Source organism: Schistocerca cancellata, chromosome 4 (assembly GCF_023864275.1).
Source record: "Schistocerca cancellata isolate TAMUIC-IGC-003103 chromosome 4, iqSchCanc2.1, whole genome shotgun sequence".
Taxonomy (NCBI): domain Eukaryota; kingdom Metazoa; phylum Arthropoda; class Insecta; order Orthoptera; family Acrididae; genus Schistocerca; species Schistocerca cancellata.
Window position 1 is genome coordinate 523,443,244 of NC_064629.1, and position 24,329 is coordinate 523,467,572.

The 24,329-nt window shown below is 42.7% G+C and overlaps 1 protein-coding gene across 1 annotated transcript in view; it reads left to right on the forward strand.

Moving 5' to 3' along the window:
* The first annotated feature begins 980 nt into the window (after positions 1-980).
* The window catches only part of LOC126185174 (spectrin beta chain, non-erythrocytic 2), a 315,568-nt gene continuing 292,219 nt past the window's right edge, over positions 981-24,329 (forward strand). The window contains exon 1 of the mRNA XM_049928020.1: positions 981-1,083. Coding sequence (XP_049783977.1) covers positions 996-1,083 — 88 coding nt within the window. The 5' untranslated portion in view covers positions 981-995. The remainder of the gene's footprint in view (positions 1,084-24,329) is intronic.

Below are 24,329 nucleotides of genomic sequence, written 5' to 3' on the forward strand. Positions count from 1 at the left end.
TTGCATGATGAAATATACAGTTTTGCGAGCACGGTCATCACACTAATAACATTGTAACAAAGTATATGCCTTAATAGCACATGTTGATATTTAGGTATCCGTCTGTCCGCAGTACATTTTCGTTCAGTTCAACTAATGTACAGCAGAGAATTCCTCATTGGTTGCAAATGACAAAATTTTGAAAGTACAAGCTGTACTGCAGACGACAGATACGTTAACATCAGTATGTACTGTTAAGGTATATGTTACGATAAAGTGTTAAGGATATAATGACTGTAATTCCATAACTGTGTATATTTCCATGCAAATTTTTCCACGTTATTCAACAGGAAACAAAATGAACCCACTGACGATGGTGAAACTTCACAGAAACGTGTATGGACGAAAAATTATATAGTCGCTTGAAGGAAGAATCCTTTCCGAAAACACATTTCTAGGTACGAAGTTGTCATTACAGTTTTCGTTTTATTTCAGTTAATAATCTATCTCCCTTACCGAATAATTCGGCAGAGCATTGGTACATAGTTGCAATAGTATAAATACGTCAGTACACAAATTCGACGTCGTGTTCTTCGAGCACTATGTGCGCGCTTTCCGAGTCAGTTTTTCTGACTGATACGGGTATGAGAGAGGCTTTCCCGGCTCTATGTTACTCATTCAGGAATAGTTGAAAAGCAATTTGTGACGGCAGCTCTGGCGCCGCCGAAAGGGGAGTCAACATAGCCGAGGCGTTCCGGAGTTTGTCGAGCCTTATGTAAGGCCGGACCGGCAGCGGATTGCTACGGCCCACACTCCGCAAGTGCTGCCGCGGCTGGCACGGTCGCGACTGTGCCAGCGACGGCTATGTACGGGTTCGGTCTGCCGCTCGGCGTACGTGTGAAACGTACCTCATTGCTTATCAGTAGATAAGATAGGCCTTAGTAAGCAAGCGCCTCTCCGGTGTCACTCGCTAAGTGGGCAGCGTGCAGTCTGCTGGTGGCTGCGGGAGCGCAGCGATGGACACCTTACCGAGGACGAGGCGGGTCTCCAGCTACAGGGAGGAGCAGGAGGCAGTCATTCGCGCTGCTTCCATGCCTGTGCCTTGTAAGTTCCTAATGCTCTTAGTCACTACGTGTCACGGTGCATGTCGTCTCCCAGATGATATCACCCATTCTTGTTGAACAAAGATATGATGCGAGGCTGGTACAAAGTGTGATACTATTCGCAAGCACGTAATTTTTGACTCTAGCAGTCCTCTCCTGAACTGCGACTTTTGCGCCTTATTGTTTAATATTGACGTAATTTATCGGACGGTTACAATGGCGCAGTTATCTCTAGTGGTGCGCCGCATTGAGCTTGCCTGAAAAAGGAGGTCACATTGCAGAAAAGTTAAATTTATTGCCGTTTCATCTTGTGACTACGCCTTCCCTCGATTTATGTGGGAAAACCGTGGTACTTTCGCTCGAAGGAATCCTAGTTCCTATCTCGTGTCGCTCAGAAGTGTCTAATCTCGCTAGCGGCAGATAAGTTGCATGCTACCAACTTGATGTAATTTCACGTGATCCTGGTATCTGTTTTATCTTGAGATCGAGAGAGGTGTCTGAGATCGACAGCTCAATCTGCTTTCAGGTTGTAATGAAATTGAACTCACTTTTTCTGTAGAGCATAAAAAAATAAATGATGCGCCCAGAGAGATTCGAAATATGCTATTCGTTGTTGCAGCCTTTAGTCGTTCTGTGCTATCGACTTCAGGCGTTCAGGGACAACGCCCACAAAGAGATAAGGATAACGGTCGTGAGAGATTCGTTGGGGAAAGTTCATCCTAGTGGTAGCAAATTTGTCTTTCAGTATTTCAACCACTGTTCATAGTGTTCGGCTTACAGTTAACCAGCTGAAACTGTTAGTGTGGCCTTGCACTTTTACAGTTGCAGGGATGGACGTTGTTGACCTCGTATTACTTCATATTAGATAATATTTGCTCGTTTATTACGCACTCTTCTCCTGTCCTTTTTCGCCACTGCAGTGCAGCTTGCAGGCGCTTCCTATCTACTGTACATGCTGTCATGTATCGTCTTCATCGGCGGTATACGGTTAAAGACTTCGCCGATTGCATTCTGAAACTTTGTCTTACACCTCGAGTTAGTGATGGTCCAAAAATATTTCGAATGGTGTAATATGCTTTTTTGCTGTATCAGCTACTAATATTCATATTTACAGCTTTTCTAATCGTTGAACAGTAAATGTATGTTGTTTAAACAGCATTCGTTACAGTCAAGCAGAGGAAATGAAAGTTTTGGGGTATGGGAGCATCAGAACTGCCCACAGACGGAAAAAAAGGTTTTCAAACTTTCTAATGAATCAGTTTTACTTGAAAATACTGTCTACAGCAGCGTTTTTCGAAACAGTGCTTTAAATTAATTTTAGAAGGATATAGAAAGATACATGGCTTTTCTCAGGGCACCATTTGATCATTCACCTGGAGTGTATTTAAGAAAACCCTAAAAAGCAGTCAGTAGGAACTTCAAAATGAGACCAACCTATTCTAATACAACCTGCAAACATTTTTACTTCTGCGAATCACGAACAAATTAGTACTCGGAAGTATATAATTATCTTTCTGTAGGAGGAAGAAGGGGGGAATACAAGGGGAGATAAAGCGAGTTTTCGGGAGTAACGTATCTTATTCGTGGCGGTAGCATCATGATACAAATCCACCAAAAAATTGACTAATAAGTGACTGACTTTCCGTGATAATGGAAGCGTGGTGTCACCATAAACAAAACAGCCTGTGTGTGACGGAGAGTACAAAGTTATTTTAATCTGGTTTTTGACATTTCTCTAAGGGTATTCTGCAAACTTGCAACACAAATTCATTGAAATATCCGTTTCAGAAGTCTAATGGACACGGTAAAACTAATTTATAATCTTACACAGATTCCCAAATATCAGGGATACGATTTAGGTACTTACCGTATCTTAGCCACTAAGGACCAATGCCTAACTCTTCTTGCGGTAAGCAGTTCACACCAAAAAATATCCTGTCGAAGAAATATGTGTGTCAGCGCAAGAGTATAAAGATCGACGAACTAAAAGAAAAATGTACCTGCAGTTTTGAAGTTACGTGTAAGTCTATGTATATCGTTTTATCTATTGTGCTGTGAACTATTTAGTTTATAGTAGATATATCGATATACTCACACACTTACACGTACATAAAAATAGTGTGTATCATCGCTAGTACTACATTCGAGAAAACATCGTGGCTAAAGTAACATTTGGCAAAAAATATACCGTCAGTCACCACCAAACTTTGAAGATCTATTGGCACATTACCGAGCAAGAGGACGCAGTCGTTAAGGCACTGGACTCATTCGGGAGGAGAAGGGTCCAGTCGCTGCTCGATCACACAGATTAAAGTTTCTGCGGTTTCCATAATTAAGATGAATGCTGGGATAGTGTCCTTGAAAAGGACATGTCCGATTTTGTTCCTCGTCCTTATCCTATCCGCGCTTGTGTACATAGTCTAATGATGTCATCAAGCGAGGCTGAGCAGTAATTTGCTTCCTTTTTAATTTGTACAGCACTCGCTGTCCTAGGCATGTTAGAGATTTCGAACGACCTCCGTATATAAAACTACTTATTTTTGTGTCTTTGCAATTCCATTAAAAATAAGCATATGTCGTAATCATGTATACGGTTGTAAACATCGCGCCCCGTACCAGATATGAACCGTGTGATATGGATGACGTTTGCCTGCAACAGTTTCAGTACTAACGCTCATTGTATATTGTATCATCGGATACAGTTTCTAACTACATTTCAAAGTCGCATTTTTTATTTTATTAATTTTTTTGCTATTTCAATCCTCAACTCACAAAAATAATGTAACGTTATGTCGTTAGAGTCGTATTGGTGGTTTGTGATGTTTAACCGTTAACGTCATGGCCGACGAACTTTACCGCTGTAAAGGATTCTAATCATCATGACCCTTTTTTCAATTCTATGCTACCAGCTACTTTTCTTTGCAAACGTGACAATTTTTAGTACTGTAACAAAGTATTAAATGACAATGGAAGGAATGAAACGTATATGTTCAGTATTACGTATTTTGTTTGTCTTCGAAAGTGTAATTTTAAATAACAAATTAGGTCCAACTACTTATTCTGGATTTATTTTATGTAGAGTCTAAACACATCTTCGTCTCGTCTTTCTCCTGAAATCACTGGCTTTGCACATCACTGTATCACCCGTTTGGAAACGCGTATATCGTATTCTTTCAACATCAGCCTGAAACCCTATTGGGAAGAAGTGCTTCGAAATGAACGTAGGTTGAAATAAAACTTTTAGTTGGAAACATCCGACAGAAATTGTAATTTATGTAGGTGTAGTTTGTGTGGGAGCAGTGCGAATCAGAATCTGCGCTGGCTGTAACCGAACACTGGGCGGCTCATCACACGCCCGTTGAGTCAGCCGCGTTGCTGCGCGGGCCGTGACCGGCTTACGTCAAGCATAATTTCCGTCCTGACTTCCCGTCTGCAACCCATTTAGCCTTTGCTAATTAGCCAATGAATCTGCAAATAACAGACAGACTTTTCTTTGTGAGACAGTTGGCCTGATTGTTCCAGAAGTCCCTTGCAAAACGATGTTATTAAGCATTCAAACAATAGCTTAACGCTCGGGTGATAAAGACTCAGTGTTAAGCGATTTAGACTTCGTTACTCCTTCCTCAGGCTTTGACAACATGTTTAATAAACACGTCGCTCACTGCGTTATTGCTAGTTCATTGTTAGACAGGTTCCGTAAGTGCAAGGTACCATGAGGGAGCGTGTGATTTGTAGCACTTTTTGAGGGCTGTTAGCAATTCCCGCATAGGATTGGTTACAGTGTAGTAAGTACATTGCAGACCTACAAGGCCTTGTAACAAAGGAAATGAATACCTTCGTAATTAGGCTCAGCGCAACAGACAGGAAACTATTAAAAAGGATCGTTAGTTCTTATAACAATATCACAGCCAAGAAAGTGAACTTTGAACCATGTGCGCGTCTACAGACACTGGACCAACGGATACAGCCTATTGGGATCTCTACCAAAAAAAAAAAAAAAAAAATTGTGGTACAGCTGCGCATTGCTCAACCTCACGTAAAGTACTTGGCAGGGAAAAGGTGATTTCATTGGGGCAAGGAGCATAAAATCCAAATAAAAACATGTGATGTTTTCACTGTCCTCTACTGCAGGACGTGTTTACGATTAAAGAGAAGCATAAAATCAGATTATCTTCTTTCGGCTTTTAAGGTGCTCATATGATGGTTTTAAGACGGTTCTATCGCTACACAAAGAAGAAATAACTCTTCGTAGTAACGTCTATAACAACGTTGTAGGCGATAATGTTCATTAAGAGGCGCAGGTATTGTCTCCAGCAGGAAATTACATTTCAAAAGGTGCTAAATACACCGTTTACGAAGTTGAGAATGTCAACAGGTGTGATAAGCACGAAAAATAAACAATACATTTTTCCTGGCTTTTATGTTCGCCACATTTTAATATGGCGTCATGGTAATGTGGAATCAGAAACTATTATGGGTACGTTACCCTTCTGCCGGCCGCTGGTGGCCGAGCGGTTCTAGGCGCTTCAGTCTGGAACCGCGCGACCGCTACGGTCGCAGGTTCGAATCCTGCCTCGGGCATGGATGTGTGTGATGTCCTTAGGTTAGTTAGGTTTAAGTAGTTCTAAGTTCTAGGGGACTAATGACCTGAGATGTTGAGTCCCATAGTGCTCAGCGCCATTTTTTGAACCGTTGCCCTTCTCCAGTACGCCACTCGAGTACTAGAGCAATTAGTGAGAGAAGAATGGTATCAAAATCCGTTGATCTCTATTCATAGTTTATTTACATCTATCCCGAGGAGGTGTCAGGTTGTTCTGGATGTCGTAAGTGGCTCTGTATCGAATTAAGGTCCGACATAACAATTATTGAACGTAGGGCAGCGCCACACCCATCACAGGCGTACTTGTTGCCCAGACGGTGCGCTGCACGCAAGTAATGAAAGTAGCGGTTATGAAAGATTATTCCTGTTATTTTAACCAGCGCATGGATAGCATTATCACAGTAAATTGAACTTGAATAAAACCGCAAACAGATTTATTCACACGACCGGTTTCGCTGCGTTAAAATAGCATCTCCAAATGATACTACAAAGAAAGGAAACCATCCTTGTAATCTATATATACTTAAAAAATTAAGGATAGCCAATAATAACAAACCTAAATAGAAAGTACCTACAGTAGTGTGACATAGATTAGCACACGGAGACGTCCCCAACGTTCGTAGTCACAGAATCCAACCCCATGAAGAATGGAAGTAGTCAACAAATAATAACCGGCAGAGCATTAGGGCGAATAGTGCAAGGAATGAGGCACTATAGCAAAAAGAACCATGGTTAATGTAATAAATATGATTAAAAGTATTACAAGAAGCGTAAAATAAGATACTGTGATAGAACGTCTGTCTGAGAATAGATGCATATGTAGGTCCAATAGCCAAATTAACTTCTTACGTCCCGATTTTTAGTCTTGCATAACGTTTTCCTTCTGGAGGTTTTTATCTTTGTAGTAATGGGGTTAATGGATTACGTTTCTTACACAGACGCTCTACTGGTGTATCTTATTTTATGCGTGTTGCATTACATTTTAGTCATATTTATTACATTAACTACGGTTCTTTCTGCTGTAGTGTCTCATCCCCTGCACTATTCTTCGTATTGCTCTGCCAGTTATTTGCTGACTACTTCTCTTCATAGGGTTGAATCGTGTGACTACAAACTTTGGGAGCGTCTTCGTGTGCTAATCTATGTGACATTGCTGTAAGTACTTTACATTTAGGTTTACTTTTACTGGGAGTCCTTAATTTTTTAATTATATATCTTGCAAGGATGCTTTCCTTCCTGAAGATGATGCTTTGACGCAGGGAAAGCGGTCGTATGAGTAAGTCATCAACTAACAGTTGTTCGGGGTTTTATTCACGTCCGATTTACCATTAATTTCAACGGCTGTAGCCCGCCCTTGTTACAAAGTTGTATACTGTAATAACGTTGAGCGCTGCTTTCACAAGGAAAGAAGAAACTATGTATGTGTGGTTTAGCCTTATCCGTCATTTAAATGTTGATTTCGTCTGTCTTATTTACCGGCATTCATTCCGTGATTTTGATTTTTTTCCATCCAGTTTTAGTTTTAATACTATCGTGGTCTGAAGCCAGGCGATACGAGGCTAAAAGAGAAACAGAGAGAGGCGCTGGTGGGTGGGTGTGCGCTAACTTAGCTTGCACGACGTGTCCTTGGAAGAGCGAGCCCGTTGGCAGTTACTCCTGGGGAAAATCGGCTCGTCCGCAGTTTCTCTGCCATAGTTACGAAGAAAGTCTACGGCACGCCTTAAGTTTGCGTACTAGGCGTCACAAGACAAAATAAAGTATTTTCTTTGTGAAACTGTATTTTGCGGGTAATTGTTATAACAAAACTTCATTGGAGCAGTCAGGAGATTTTAACGGAGGAGTTTAAGACATCAGTTGCTAAAACTTAACTCGTGTTTAGTAAATCACTTATCGTATGCGCAGTTTGTCTTCTGTTCTCCTTGTCCACTAACCTTAGCATGCTTTTTCAGTTTTTGGAGGCTGACTGTAAGCTGTGAGCGTTTCTTGTAGGAGTCTACGTTTGTACTCTTCAATCCACCTCGTAGCGTATGGTGGAAGGTCCATCGTACGCCACTACATCCCCCCCCCCCCCCTCCACCTGGCACGCGGATCCGTTCAATTAAAGAAGGGTGAGCTGCAAGCGTGGCTGCGGCAAGCCGCGGTATAAGCTCGAATTACTCAGTCATTTCTTGAGATACTCGAATTAGTCGTATTTTATTATCGTGTTTTCCACTTTCATCGGTAATGTGGCACCTTATTTTAATTCGTTTGGATTTGCTGGATGCATTTATAAGGTAATCGTTTTCCAGTAATTGTAATCTCTGTGTTGTTGGGAGCGGTACGTTACATTTGAACGTGTTTTGCCGCGATGGATTAATGAATCGTGTGAGGACAGTGGATGTGTGTTTACCGGCACAGCCGCAGAATGCCGGGGTTCCCAGAAAGTGCGTGCAGGTTGGCGGGCGCGCCGAGCGAGTGAACCCATTCACCTTGGCCGAGTCTGGGGCCTGCCTTGGGTACTGCCGGCCGCGGAGCGCCGTGCTTTTGCATTCTGCGCGCTCGGCCGCCTTCACAGCAAAAAGGCTCTGCCGCTGTCGTCAGCGGAAATGCTTCTCGCGAATCCCCAAGCTCGAAAGACGTTCCGTCCGGTGTTTCCGCGTGTGCAGGGAACCTGGCTTCCAGGGGTGTTTCTCTTTGGAATTATTTATGAGATAACATGCCGAAGCTGACCCTCTTGTCATTGTTTGCCCACTGTGCATGCCAGCGACTCTCGTAAGTATATCTGATCAGAATGAGGCGTCGCCGAAGTGAAAGCTACAGCTGTAGCACCGGTCTGGAAGCCGCGCCCAGGTACTAGCTGCCTGCCGTTGGAATTCTCGGCTGCTGTGCCACCGTTTCAAATGTATACTGTACCTTTATACGACGTGACACGGCAAACTACTGCCAAGTTTTCTGGACGTACTCCTTCCTGTAAGCAGTATTTTCTGGCAAGAATTCTGCCATCTCCAATTATTTACTATCCACATGTGCAAGACGTTTTAATCATGAAGCTTGCCGGCTCAACTACACTGATGGGGGAAAAAGAATGCAACACTAAAAAGTAATTAACTTAGAAAAATTTATTCCGGAAATTTCAATACTCTAAGTAACATATGTAAGTGATTAACGTTGCAAGATAAAAGGTTAATGTAAGCGAGAGAAAAGCCATTGCGAATGTGAAATGTTGGTACATTAATAACCGCTGTAACCGTCAGAATGTTGAATGCAAGCACGCAACATTAATGTATTGTGTTTTACAGGCGTCGGATGTCAGTTTGTGGGATGGAGTTCCAAGCCTTTTGCACTTGGTTGGTCAATAGAGGAACGGTTAATGCTATTTGTGAATGACATTGGAGTGGATGATGTATATGTTCTCGACTGGAGACATATCTGGTGATCGAACAGACCAAGGAAACATGTCGACACTCTGTAGAGCATGTTGGGTTACAACAGACGTATGTGGATGAGCGTTATCCAGTTGGAAAACACCCACAGGAGTGATGTTCATGAACGGCAGCCCAATAGTTCGATCACCAGATTGATGTGCAGATTTGCAGTCATGGTGCTTGGGATAACCACGAGAGTGCTCCCGCTATGATACGAAATCGCACCCCATACCATAACTCCAGGAGTAAGTACAGTGTGTCCAGCATGCAAAAAGGTTGGTTGGAGGCTGGCGTTTCCTACCTACACGGCCATCACTGGCACAGAGGCAGAACCAATTTTCATCAGAAAACATAACAGATCTCCACCCTATCCTTCTACTAGCTCTTATCTAACACCACTGAAGTCGTAAACTGAGGTGGTTTGGGGTTAATGGAATCCACACACAGGGCATCTGGCCATGTGGCCGTCCGGAGACAGAGCTTCTTGCGCCCATATAATATTCTCTTGACCACCGCTGCCAGAAATCATGTTCAGTGGCTGCATTACTGCCAAGTCTTTCTGGAGTATCGCGGAAGGAACATTAAGCTTCTCGCAGCCGTGTTACGCGACCTCGTTCAAAACTCAGAGATGTTGATAATGGCGTCTTTGTCGTCTTAAAGGCATTCTTCACTTTCATCAACTCACCACGTCCAGTCTCAAAGGTAACTAACGCTCACGACTGTTACAACGTTTATTTAAAGCAAACTTGATTTGGATCCTTGTAGTGGCGCTACTAGCGCCGCTCTTATGTGACTGGCGCGAAATTTGAATATACATCTTTCAGATGTGGAAACACGCCTACTAACTTTCGTTTATGTCGCACAGCTCCATGGTGTTGCGGTTTTTTTCCGTAAGTGTAGAAGCCCAGGTGTTCTGAATCCTTGAAGTGATTTTCTGTAATACCGTGAATCTGTTTCCTCAAACGATTATAACCGCAGCTTATTCGCAGGTATACTAACGTATTATGCATGTACTATAGAAGCAAATTAAGGTAAATTAGAGCATATACAGGTTCTGAGAGGGCAAAACACTTTTTCCACGCACAATCTGTGGATGTACGCCTAACACGAATACGGAAAATGATACTAGTGTCAAGTTCACATAACATTTTTTTTAGTATTATTGTGAATTATGCGGAGCTTATGGAGTTCCCTTGGGATACACGGAGTATCCTTAGAGCGTGAGAAAGCACACCACTTTAAGTGATCGGTTTATCTTCACGGTTTTTAGAGCTAGATAAAGATGCGCACCTTTTAATTACATAAAGTAGATCTCATAGTGTAAACAAGTGATTCCAAGATTCATTAGATACACTCGAAAAATATTCGAGAAGAATGTAACTTTCAGGTACAGATGATATTCAGATATGTGGATGTCATCTCCCCCCCCCCCCCAATTCCCCCTTCCCCTCAAGAAACAAATTACTAATCCCACAGAAACTATGAGCTATGAGAGAGCCTCAAGACGACAAATCTATTTACGTTACCGTAGAATATTATAAAATCCTATTGAGTGATGTGTGTAAGTAAGATGCCCTTTTCCCCGAGGAAATTCTTGCAAAAACATTAATTCCCTTCCGATGGACAACGTGCTTATAACTTCGATTAAAATTATGGAACCACAGCAAAGTCTATCACATGAATCACAGCATTAGCTGCGTCCCCCTAGCTAGTACGTAGTACCCACGCACTACAAATGAATTTGGTTCAAGTTCTCGTCTGTACCTAGCTAAATTCAACAAACCTGAAACATTTTATCGAAGACTAAACAGCATTTTTTATGCTGCTGTGACCTTGAGGTCTCACAGAAACATGATGTCAGTTACTTGAAGTTATTATAGGAGAACGATGGAAAAAAAAACAGGAAGCCTAAGAGCGATTTCGTTTCTGCTCTCGCGAATATCAATTCAGTGTATTAAATCACAGAATTATTTCACTGGGTGTGTTAGTAAATTCACAATAGGTAGTAGTGAGTGAACGAGAAAAATGTTCGTCGTACTGAGAACAGTGGTGTTGGTAAGAAATAACAATGCTCTATCTGGATTGTACAGCTTTGTATTCAGTGAATAGTAGAGGTTGTTATAAGACGAAACAAATGCGAAACAATAAGAAAATCAAGAAGGTGGAAGGAAGAGTGTTCTCACATTATAGAGGAAGTTCTATAGATCCAAATCATCAAGAACCAGTCAAAGAATTAATATTAAAAAAAAAAAAACTACTGAACTTAAATCTGTCAGCGTCTCAGCCGGGCTATTTGTGTATGGGGAATAATAAATGACCTGAAAAATCATTTTAAATAGGTGAATACATTTATACAGTTAGTGGAGCACGTGGACACGTTAGAAAATTAGCAATTAGCTGCCTGTAAAATAATTAACATTAAGGAATAAAAGCAAAGATTCACTAATGTTGATCAGTTACAGAAGACCCACAAAGGTTTAAAGAGCAAAGATGATCCAAAAATTCATAACTCGCAAAACCGATATAGTATACGGCTGCCTAATTACAGTAATTCAACTGGTAGTTTTCCTTGTAGGCTTTCGTGGCGCAATCGATAAGACGGCGTTCCTGTTATCCAAACGGTTCATCGTTATCATGTTTTGCACAATATTTCGACAGCTACCATAATCGTTATCTTTAGGTACTGTGAGCGATCATCACTGTTTCGATTACAGTGCTTGAAGAAGACGATTCGCGAAATTCTCAAAACGGTATGCGAAACGTAGAATTGGTAAGCCACTGCTCACCCGGAAACTTCCGGAAACTCACATGTGATTTTTTAAAAAAGAAAATGAGTGGCTGTTCTAAAATATTAATATTATTATATCCGTGCAGTTTTTTATTATATCTATCAGACTTAAAAGAACAAATTGCGATTTTGAAACGCACAAATAACGTAAAATTTATGCAGTCGCTTATTATTGTGAGACTACAGATGCTTTGTGCAGAGGCTAAATACGTACCAGAAAAGAAAGTTAAGCAAATGAACTTCATTTTTGCGATATTTTCAAACCAGGATATCCAAAAGGAAACATCTTTGTAAATACGTATCTCAAGGCTGAAGGTGAATGTTTTTTCTTGGGAGTGTAACCGTTCGGCTCGATTGATTTATGCTGGATAGCAGCGAAGTACACAGTTATGTTTCGTTATTTCCATGCCATGAGAACTTCGTATAAGTCGCTCAAATATTCCTCAATTGAGCACATCTGAGTACAGAGACGGTTTCTTAAAATTGTTGGTTGACAATTCTTGAGGACCTCATTATGACGAGATTTTAAATGATGACCGTGCTATTCCTAAAAATTGCAGATCAAATAGTAGGCCCTCCCCCGCTTTCCCCCCACCTCCAGGGGAATCTTTCGTAAGTACGTGCGTGGCGAGCATGGAGCTCCAAGCTATTGCAGCATCTACTTCCTTTCTTGTGCAGCAATCTCTCATTTCCGGCTATTCTTACTTCTCTTACTCTTCACCCTGTGGTGTGGCAGTCTTCGACGTTGGACCGGATTTATCTCTAGGTTCTGCTTTCTTTCGTTTACAACGTCATCTATTTCCTTTACATCACTTTTCGGCTCAAGTAATTTTTGGTTCCCCTTTGGGTTTGACATCTTCAAAAACTATTTTGTATTGTAGACCGACTGGGAAGAACCTCTTAAACAGCGCCTACTGCCTTCAGTGCTGATGATCCTCTGCGCACTGTAACTGCTTAGCTCCATATATGCGATTAAAAGCCAACACGGTAGTCTAAGTAACTTGGTGGGGTTATGTACCCTTACGGTAAAGTCCACTGACAATACAGGGATTACACTTCTGTTTTCTAAGATACTAACTCCCTACACATGCCAAGGAGTAGATGCCATCTTCTTAGGGCATCGAGACTCCCGGCCGTTTTGCCAGATGACTTTTGGTGCGGCTCGGTGGCGCCCGTGGGAAAAGCCCTTGATCGGCGTAGGTGGCATCAGACCGGAAGTTTCGCTCGTGAAAGGTATCGAACTAAAACATCGCAATGACCATACTGATCTGGCTGTTTCGACAGATTGGTAGCGATATTTCAAAGCTGACAGTTACAATCTAACTGGTTTCTCTACCCTGATTATACCATGGGAAGAGGGATAACGGTTCTAGGCGCTTCAGTCCGGAACCGCGCTGCTGCGGCGGTCGCAGGTTCGAATCCTGCCTCGGGCATGGATGTGAGTGATGACCTTAGGTTGGTTAGGTTTAAGTAGTTCTAAGTCTATTGGAATGATGACCTCAGATGTTAAGTCCCATAGTGCTTAGAGCCATTTGAACCATTTTTGAAGAGGGATAAGCCAGGAGACTGGGAACGAGACAAGTTTGGAACACCTGTTGTATACTAGGACAATAGGGGTTACTTTTACAGCAACGAATCCATTATTTTTCGTAGAACAAATAGAAGATAAATCTGAAATGTGTGTGTGTATTGATTAAAGCCTCCTCTGCTGTGCCATCTGAAGCATTTGAGACTTGTGGAAGAGTGGGTGACAGACCAGTGACTAATTCTCCTACAGAGAACTTATTCTACAGACAAATGAAGAGCTACGGGCTAATCTAACACGACGAGACGTAAATTTTGTCCTACGGGTACAAAAAGTTCCAAAAGATAACTGAGTAGATACGGACGCTTCTATCTTAGCTTTTGAAGGACATGTGCTTCCGGAAAAAGTTGAAGCTACGGTGTGCACATGTGACGTGAAACCTTACGTCCCCCCGTCCATGCAATGTTTTCGATGCTTACGTTTAGGACTCTGGTCATTCCGCAGCACCCAAAATGAGGAAACTGTGGGAGATCGTTTCATAACGGTCATTGTTGCGAACAACCGCCTTCCTTTGTAAACTGTATGAAACACCATTCCCCACGTTCATCAGTTTGCCCAGTATTTAAAAAAGAAAAGAAAATACAAGAATATCAAACAGTGGACCGTCTGTCAAATCTTCAGGCAAGGAAAAAATATGAAAGCACACATACAATCGACATGACGACCAATTATGCCAAAGTTGCGGCTAGCACCTCACCTACCTCAACTTTTCCAAAACCAGATCTATCACCCTCTATAAACCAAGAACATACAACCAAAACGAAAAATTATGTGCAAGCGAGGTCGCCACCCCTCTTGAATCCGTCTTAGAGCCGCAGGAACCTCCCAAAGGATACAGCAGGAGACAGCACAAGAGAGAACGATTGACACTACAGCTTATTCCTGCCAAAATATCACAAATGTTCAGTCAGCTAATAGTAGTTAAAAGAGACTAAGCCAGTGGGCCCAATAAATATCCTGTCGTCTTCTTACCAAGACCTACAATCGCAAAAATTACACGGAGGAAAACAGAAAAAGAGAAAAATAAGGAAAAGGCAGGGAATGAGCAAAGCAAAGAACTAATTCGTCGGTTCTGACGGAACCGGAAATCTCCTTGACAGCACAATTCTATGGATACTACGCCGACCACACAGGAGCCATTGGAACACCCTGCAGATCAACATAAGTGACCTTCGTCTTCGGTGACCACGCCGATCCCCTTGAGTGAATGGAAGAAATTTGACAGTTAATCATAATATATCCCACAGTAGGTGTAGCAATACAAGAATAAAAATTTGTGGGAAGACCATCCGTCTACTCCTAGATTATATAACGTATATGGCAAAAATAGGATGAATATCAAACGAGCATGTGAAGGTGTTTGCACACTAGTCAAATCAAACACCTTCAGTTAACAAATACCTATATACACTACACCCAAGCAAAAGCATTAGAGTACAATTGAGCATGAAAACCTGTAATATGTACATTCCCCCTGACTGAGATATTACCATGAGAAAAATGAGAGACTTTAATGCCCACAATCACATGGGGCATCGGAGGGAGCTACTACTAGAGGGATTATTCTTAGACCTTAAACTCTGCTTAAGAAATCAGGGCGCCCAAACACATTTCAGCAGTGGCTTCTGTGGCTCACATTCTCGTAGCTATGATCCAATGAACCGTTGATGACGACCTTTACGATAGTAACCATAACTCGATTATTGTATCAGTCCCAAATTTACACCAAACTGATTGATTACGACATTGGTCATTGCGAAGAGTCTGTTGGAATGCTTTCACCGCTAAAGCACAAGTCACAATAAATACAGAAAAAAGTATCGACGAAGTAGTACAAGACTCAATAGAAACGACCATCCAAGCTGCAAACACTAAGATATTCTATTCAGTTCCTAGACAGAAACCTGTTCCATGGTGGTGCAGATGGAGTGCATATCTCATCAGATAAGGATGGAGGGCTCGACAAAGACATAGACGCCACCCTTCTACAGAAAACTAGATTGTATTCAGAAGATCAAAGGGAAAAGCGCGTTACTTATTCAAACAGAAGAAGAATGTTGAGATAGATATGTTTCTCCAGTGACAGTACATAACTAAGCTTCACTTGTGTAGTCCAAATTATGGCGGATTAGTGGATTTCAAGCCCCTAATAGAATCTAAGGAGTCGTTGACTAAGGGAAAATTAACACCAATTCCTCTGATTTTCTGCAGTATATTATGCAGAAATGTTGACATCTAAAGATTTCCATCCAGCTTTCGCGCAACATCGCCCTTTAACAGAACGTAATACCCTATCTTGTATCTCAACAATCTATATGAAAATACTAAAAACTCTCTTCTAAAAAAATTTAACAAGATTCGACAAGGCGGTGAATTTTCGTCGCATTGGAGAGAGTGTATTTAATGCCTATTATACTGAAACCTGGATTAGACCCAGAAAATAGAAATTTCTTTAGACTGATCAGCTTAACAAGCAAAATATTACAAAGGATGTTACTGCGCGGCTTTGTAGGTGTTTGAAGTATAGAAATTTCCTTTGCCAATTCCATTGCATATTCCCAAGAACTCGAACTACTATTGATCATCTCGTACGGTTGGAGTTTGCGACTAGAGACTTTTGTACGCCACCGACATTTGATCGCATTATTTTTTGATTTACACGAGGCATACGATACAACGTGGCGGCGTCACAGTTTATCAGCATTGTACGAGTGGGGATTTTCGAGGAAATTTACCTGTTTCTATCCAAATTATTTTATCACTTTAACTGTTTAGACCCTTAGTAACGAATACGTGAAGGAAAATGGCGTCCCGCAGGGATCAGCTTTAAGTACCACCGTTAATGCAATTGAAATAAATGGCATAGTAGACGCGGTGCGATGTACAGTTACATCAGCATTATATGTCGATGATCTTAATGATACAGCAGAACGCCAACTACAGACAGCTATACAGCAGACACAAAAATGGGCTCAAAGCCATGGGTACCTTTTTCACACCAACTCAGTTACACGTCATGCACTACTGTAGAATACGGTCTGCCCTTCCTCATCCAGAATTATACCTTGAAACTCAGCTGCTGGAAATAATAGCCCAGCACCGTTTTGTAGGACTTCTTTTTGACCATAAACTAACGTGGTTGCCACATATACGACAATTCAGGACTTAGTTGTCCTCGGAAACAGTTCCTGGTGTGGAAATCGAACTGTTTTGTTAACATTGTATAAAACGCTCATTTTATCCCTTTTGGATTGTGGGAACATTGTCTATTGGTCAACAGCGCTCTCCATACTAGAAATATTAGATCTTGTCCACCCACAATTCGTATGGCTCTCCGAACGAGCCGATAGCCTTGTTGTAGAAGCAGGAATATCACCACCGAAAATACGACACCAAATAATTATTTAACTAAGAAATATCGATTAATCAAACGCCAAACCATCCCCGTCATCCCATTTTATTCCGCAATCCAGCTTACTCATGAACCGTCTTCGAATAGAATGACCAGCAACAGTACTACTGGAAGACCTCCGACGAGAACTTCAACTTCCTCTAGTTACGTGTACGCAATACTTTCACTTGCTAATGCCTCCACCGTATCTTCCCCAACCAGCAGTATGGCTAGACCTACAGTGTGCAATTTATTCAGTCATCCAAGAGTCGATTATGCATACCTACACAACCAGTTCGAGAACAACGTTTTCTGCCAACAGAATGCAGTATTTATATTGCAGAGTTAATGGAAACCCATAGAGCATTATAAACCATAATGACTTTCCCTCGACAGAATTTCATTATACGCAGCGACTCCTGAGTGATTTGCAAACAATAGACAAATGCTATCCAAAACATCAATTGGTTGCTGCCATACATGGCCAACTGTATGCCTTCCACAATACAGGGATATCCATGGTTTTTCTCTAGACAAAGTCGCTTGAGCATTCTAGGTAGTGAGCTGGCTGACAAGCTAGCCAGAGAAGCAAAGGGAATGGAAATACTAGATGTTCCAAGTGCTGACTTAAGGACACACGTTCGATGTTACATTGTGAAGAAATGGGAAGACAAATGCCAAGATACAGGGTGGAGGCAAATAAAAGTGGTCCGGACGAATGGATAGATTGGACGTGAATGTATGCGTATAACATTTCGTGACGCGCACACCACGTGTACGCCGGTTCAGAGCGTAGTGCGGGCTGTGTCAGTATGAGTGGAACACTGCAAAGGGGATGATGATACACACAGTGGAGCAGTGGGTATTCGTTGTAGAAAGTTACGTGGCAACAAGATCGCGGAAACGATGTGGTCAGTTCTTTGCTGAGAGTTTGATGGTGTCAAAGTGCCAGTAAAGATTGCCATGCAGCGCTTAGTCCGAAAATTGTGTCAGACAATCTTTTTTGAACAAGTCAAAATACATTCCAAAACGTGCCCACACGTCAGAAAATGTTGCTGCAGTACACCAGAAAATGCTTGAGAGTCCTACCAAATCAACCCGATACATGTCCTAAGATACCGGCATATCACGTCGATCACGCGGACGAATACTCCACGTGGACCTGCACGTGCATCCCTACCGATGCCCGTTGTTAATGCATTAAAATCAACAGATGCTCCTTAGCGCCTACAGTTTTGTGAGTCGCTGTTCAGATAATAATGAATGGCTTGGACATGGATCTACACTCCTGGAAATGGAAAAAAGAACACATTGACACCGGTGTGTCAGACCCACCATACTTGCTCCGGACACTGCGAGAGGGCTGTACAAGCAATGATCACACGCACGGCCCAGCGGACACACCAGGAACCGCGGTGTTGGCCGTCGAATGGCGCTAGCTGCGCAGCATTTGTGCACCGCCGCCGTCAGTGTCAGCCAGTTTGCCGTGGCATACGGAGCTCCATCGCATTCTTTAACACTGGTAGCATGCCGCGACAGCGTGGACGTGAACCGTATGTGCAGTTGACGGACTTTGAGCGAGGGCGTATAGTGGGCATGCGGGAGGCCGGGTGGACGTACCGCCGAATTGCTCAACACGTGGGGCGTGAGGTCTCCACAGTACATCGATGTTGTCGCCAGTGGTCGGCGGAAGGTGCACGTGCCCGTCGACCTGGGACCGGACCGCAGCGACGCACGGATGCACGCCAAGACCGTAGGATCCTACGCAGTGCCGTAGGGGACCGCACCGCCACTTCCCAGCAAATTAGGGACACTGTTGCTCCTGGGGTATCGGCGAGGACCATTCGCAACCGTCTCCATGAAGCTGGGCTACGGTCCCGCACACCGTTAGGCCGTCTTCCGCTCACGCCCCAACATCGTGCAGCACGCCTCCAGTGGTGTCGCGACAGGCGTGAATGGAGGGACGAATGGAGACGTGTCGTCTTCAGCGATGAGAGTCGCTTCTGCCTTGGTGCCAATGATGGTCGTATGCGTGTTTGGCGCCGTGCAGGTGAGCGCCACAATCAGGACTGCATACGACCGAGGCACACAGGGCCAACACCCGGCATCATGGTGTGGGGAGCGATCTCCTACACTGACCGTACACCACTGGTGATCGTCGAGGGGACACTGAATAGTGCACGGTACATCCAAACCGTCATCGAACCCATCGTTCTACCATTCCTAGACCGGCAAGGGAACTTGCTGTTCCAACAGGACAATGCACGTCCGCATGTATCCCGTGCCACCCAACGTGCTCTAGAAGGTGTAAGTCAACTACCCTGGCCAGCAAGATCTCCGGATCTGTCCCCCATTGAGCATGTTTGGGACTGGATGAAGCGTCGTCTCACGCGGTCTGCACGTCCAGCACGAACGCTGGTCCAACTGAGGCGCCAGGTGGAAATGGCATGGCAAGCCGTTCCACAGGACTACATCCAGCATCTCTACGATCGTCTCCATGGGAGAATAGCAGCCTGCATTGCTGCGAAAGGTGGATATACACTGTACTAGTGCCGACATTGTGCATGCTCTGTTGCCTGTGTCTATGTGCCTGTGGTTCTGTCAGTGTGATCATGTGATGTATCTGACCCCAGGAATGTGTCAATAAAGTTTCCCCTTCCTGGGACAATGAATTCACGGTGTTCTTATTTCAATTTCCAGGAGTGTATAAAGAAAAATAAATACACCCAGGGATTCACAGACAAGCTGTGTCGAAACGGCCGCGAGATTCTAGCATTGCTTTTAATTTAAAAAGTTCTTAAAACTTCTGTAATATGTACTTTTTCCGAAAAGACTTAGTTTTTCAAGACTAGGCTTGGTAAGCTGTTTCTTTCTTTAAGATAAGTTTATTTAGGATACGTTAATAAATCACTCATATTCACTTAATCAACTGGGCGTTAAACTTTAACCAAAACAGGAAAAAAGTGACATCTCGGTCATAAGAAACCATTTCTATGCTCTTCTGGCTAATGCAGTCTGTTCTTGCTGTCTTTAGAGGGGCTCTCCATAAAAAGTGGAATAAACTAGCTTATGTTAGCTTCATACTCAATGGTTCTGTGTTACGTGAACAGAAGAGAGCGATTCAGAAGAATGAAATCTATTGTTCTCTGCAACATGGTCTCAACGCAACATGAATAGTGGTAATTTAAAAAGCTTCTGTTACCCCTTTTAAGTGAAGCCTCCTCCCTCTCCTCTCCCTCCCCCCGCCTCTTAAAAGGAAATTACCCTCTACACTAGCTACTGTATGGATCTATAACTCATTAAAAAATCTTCAGTTGTCTTATGGCAGCTTGGCACATTCGTCGTATGACTCCTGAAGAAGCTCTGTACTTGCTGAAAACCATCATTCTTCAGCCGAGTCCTTACATCTGCATCTATCTATATCTGTACCCCGCAAGCTACTTTGTTGACCTTTGTTTGACCGCTAATGTCGCTTCCCCTTGTGCGTCTTTCCAAGTGTGCATTCGGCTCTGACTTCATTGTTATGACCGCATCGAACAGTGCAGGTTGAGCAGCTCTTGGAACGAGAGGATATTCGGTGAATGGACTAGCCTGCCCTTTCCCTCGACTTACATCCCATCAGTCACGTGTGGGATGCGATGGAGAGGCGTAATGCAGCACGTTCACATGTACCAACGACCATGCAGCAGCTATCAGCCGTGCTTGTGGGCTTGTGGAGGAATGGGACGCCCTCCCACAAGAACTCCTTACTATCCCGTTTTAGAGGATATATTGCCGTTTGTGCTGATCACACACCCAATTAATAACCATGTCCCGTCGTTTGTAATTTCCAGGGGATCACCATAAATAGCTATGACTTTAGTGTAATTATTGTCTTTGAATAAAATTGTCATTCCTGTTCGCCTTATTGCTTATTTTTACCGTTACCTTCTGTACTATACTGCAGCAGTTCTTTTTATGTATTGTGCAAATTTCATCAGGCTATGATACATTTCAGTGCCACATTATTCGAAAGTTGCTTTCGACCTTGAGTTCTAGACGCCAGTGTACTTTTAGCACGATGCTATCGAACACAATGCGGGTCATCAACCTACCAGCTGCCAGTTGGTCGAGGAGGTACGCATCTCACTATTATATTCTAAAACGAGGCATCAGCGCTGCGTGTCTCTCAGAGATTCGCGATGTGTTGCTACTGATCATGTTGTTATCTTCAATGAGGCAACCGCAGGTAAAAGTTGTTACTGTAGACTGGATTTACATTTGTCGTTAGGAGTGTCGCCTTGTCTTAAACGCACCATAAATATGAGCTGCTATGTGTGAGCAGGTGAAAAGAAAAAGGAAGTGTGAGGACGTTGTACTTAAGCGTTAAATTAAATAAACAAACAAAGTGGCATGGCATGTCTACCGCGAGTGTCAGATTCTGTCGCCTAATTCGGACCTTTTTCTTTCTTTGTGCTTGTTTATACATTTCCTTTGCGAGTTGTGAGAACTGTGCCGTAAGAATAAGTGCTGAGTGTAGGAGACTTTAATTGCATGCAAAGTCGCTATTTAACTGCCATTAGGGGTCAGTTGTTCGGTGAACTTTGTAACATGTGAGGCGAAAGAGCAGTATAAACATAATTGCGCGCTGTGTCGGTGACACTTTCAATTCGTTGGAATGGTTAAGGACACTTGATTCATTTCTGAGAAAGAGAATGTTAAGATGCTCTTGTCTACCGTCGAAGAATAGTGATGAATTTGAGAGACCCTTGTCTTGTGGAGTCGAGTGAAGAGATCTCAAGAAATTCAAACTGTTCGCCAGGATCCCTGCCATGTAGCCCGGTGCAGTCGAAGTGAGAGTATCACACAGACATACTCCTCCATTGAATAGGAATATTTTGAAGATAGTTTGCGTTGTCTGCACGGAAAGCTGGTCTTGATACCTTGACAAGTAGCACTGAAGATTGACTTGAATTAGACTTACTGCTATCTAGCACTGACAGTGCTGAACACCAAGGACAAAGCTCAAATGCATCGTACAGTACGCTTCAGACTGATGTATGCCGAGCAAAGACGTGAGGGAAGGGAAAGACCAGCCGTGGTTTGACAACCGTGTTAAAAACCTGCTACGAAAGCAGAGAAGAGCTAAACTGCTAATTTAAACGTATCCTAAGCCTCACAGACAACCAAAATTGAACAAACCCAAAATTAGCATAAGCCTCACAGACAAACAGAAACTGAACAAACCCAAAATTAGGGCAAGGACAGCACTGCTTGAAACGTTCAACGAATTCGAAAGTAAAATTCTGTCTACCTACTTGACGGAAAATCCGAAGAAGTTTTGGTCTTACGTTAAACAGTAAATGGATCGAAGTCTTCTGTCCAGACACTCTGTGACCATAACGGCATCGAAACAGAGAATGAAAGGGAGTAGATCAAACTATTAAACGTCATTTTCCAAAACTGTTTCACTGAGGAAGTCCCTCCATTAAGTCGTCGCACGAATGTCAGAATAACAGATACCGAAATACGTGTCTAAGTGGGATAGAAAAGCAATTGAAATAGCTCAACAGAGGAAAGGCCATTGAACCTGACAGGATACCAGTACGATTGTACATAGAGTATGTGAAAGAATATGCCACTCTTCTAGCAGCTGTGTACCGTTGATCTTTGAAGGAGCGAAGTGTTTTTGATGGTTGGGGAAAAAAAAAGACGCAGGTCATAACCGTTTTTAAGAAGGGTTGTCGAACAGACGCAAAAACCTTCAGGGCTATGTATCTGACATCGGTATGTCGTGTAATTTTGGAATATGTTTTATGATAGGTCATAACCGTTTTTAAGAAGGGTTGTCGAACAGACGCAAAAACCTTCAGGGCTATGTATCTGACATCGGTATGTCGTGTAATTTTGGAATATGTTTTATGATAGCGTATTGTGACATTTCTGGAGACCTTAAATCTCTGTAGGAATCAACATGGGTCCGAAAACAACGATCGTGTGAAACCCAGTGCGCTCCGTTCGTCCACGAGGCCCAGAGAACACTAGAGACTGCCCGTGTTGCTTGTCATCTGGAAGTCGCCCGATACGGTTTCGCACTGTTGCATAAGGAACAAAATAACAGCGTACGAAATATCAGACCAGCTGTGTGATTCTATTGAATAGTTGCTAACAAGTAGAACAAAGCATGCCAGTCTCCACAAAGATAAATCTTCAGATGTAGCTTCGGGCATACCCCAAGGGAGTGGTTACAGGACCATTAGTTTCCACAATATACAGGGCGAATCAGGAGGAAAGATACATGCTTTGAGGGGTGATAGTATTACTGATTCTGAACAAAAAAGTCCATATGGACGTACGCCCTATTCCGAATTGTTTCCGAGATAGAACACATTTAATATCACTTTTGTACGTTTTTCTTGAATATCTCACAAACCACACCCTCCAGAGAAAACGTGTCGCAGTACAAAATTAAACTATATTAAATTTTCCTACAGAAAAGTGTCCTATTCTTTTTTTCTCTAGAACTAACGGTTTGTGCGAAGAGAGCGTGAGAATGTTGAAATACTCGGTCGACGCGCTTGCGCTGTAGCTTACGTAGTTTTTGAATGCCAATTTGAGGTAGCATATTGAGGTAGCAAGTTGAGACGAACAGTTCGATATGGGATACTTGTGGTCTATCAAGTAGGGAAATTACCTCAAATTATCCTACAAAAACTACGTAAGCTACAGCGCATTCGCGTCGAGCGAGGTTTTGAACATTCTCGCGCTCTCTTCGCACAAACCATCAGTTCAGGAGAAAAAATGAATAGGACCTTCTTTGTAGGAAATTTAATAGTGTTTAATTTTGTACTGCAACACGTTTTCGCTGGAGGGTGCGGTTTTCGAGTTATTCAAGAAAAACGTATAAAAGTGATATTAAAAGTGTTCTATTTCGGAAACCATTCGGAATAGGGCTTACGTCCATACGAAGTTTTTCGTTCTGAGTCACTAATACTATCACCCTTCAAAGCATGTACCTTTTTTCCTGACTCACCCTGTATATAAATAATCTAGTGGGTAACGCCGGAAGTTCCATGAGGGTATCCGTTGGTGATGCCGTTGCATACAGAGAAAATTGTAGCGAAATGAAAGAAGAACTGCATAGGATAGACACTTGGTTCAGGGACTGCCAATTGACCCTCGACATAAACAAATATAAAGTATTGCGAATAGACAGACTGAAAGACGCTTTATTGTATGATTACACAATTGCAGAACAGTCACTTGGAGGAGCTACTTCCATAAAATATCAGGAAGTATGCGTACGGACCGGTTTGAAGTAGGACGATCATATAAAATTAATCGCGAATAAGGCAGATGCCAGACTGAGATTCATTGGAAGAATCCTCAGGAAATGTAGTCCACCTGCAAAGCAGGTAGCTTACAAAATGACCAATACTTCAATATTGACCGTCAATTTGGGATCTGTACTAGGTAGGATTGATTGGGGAAGTAGCGAGT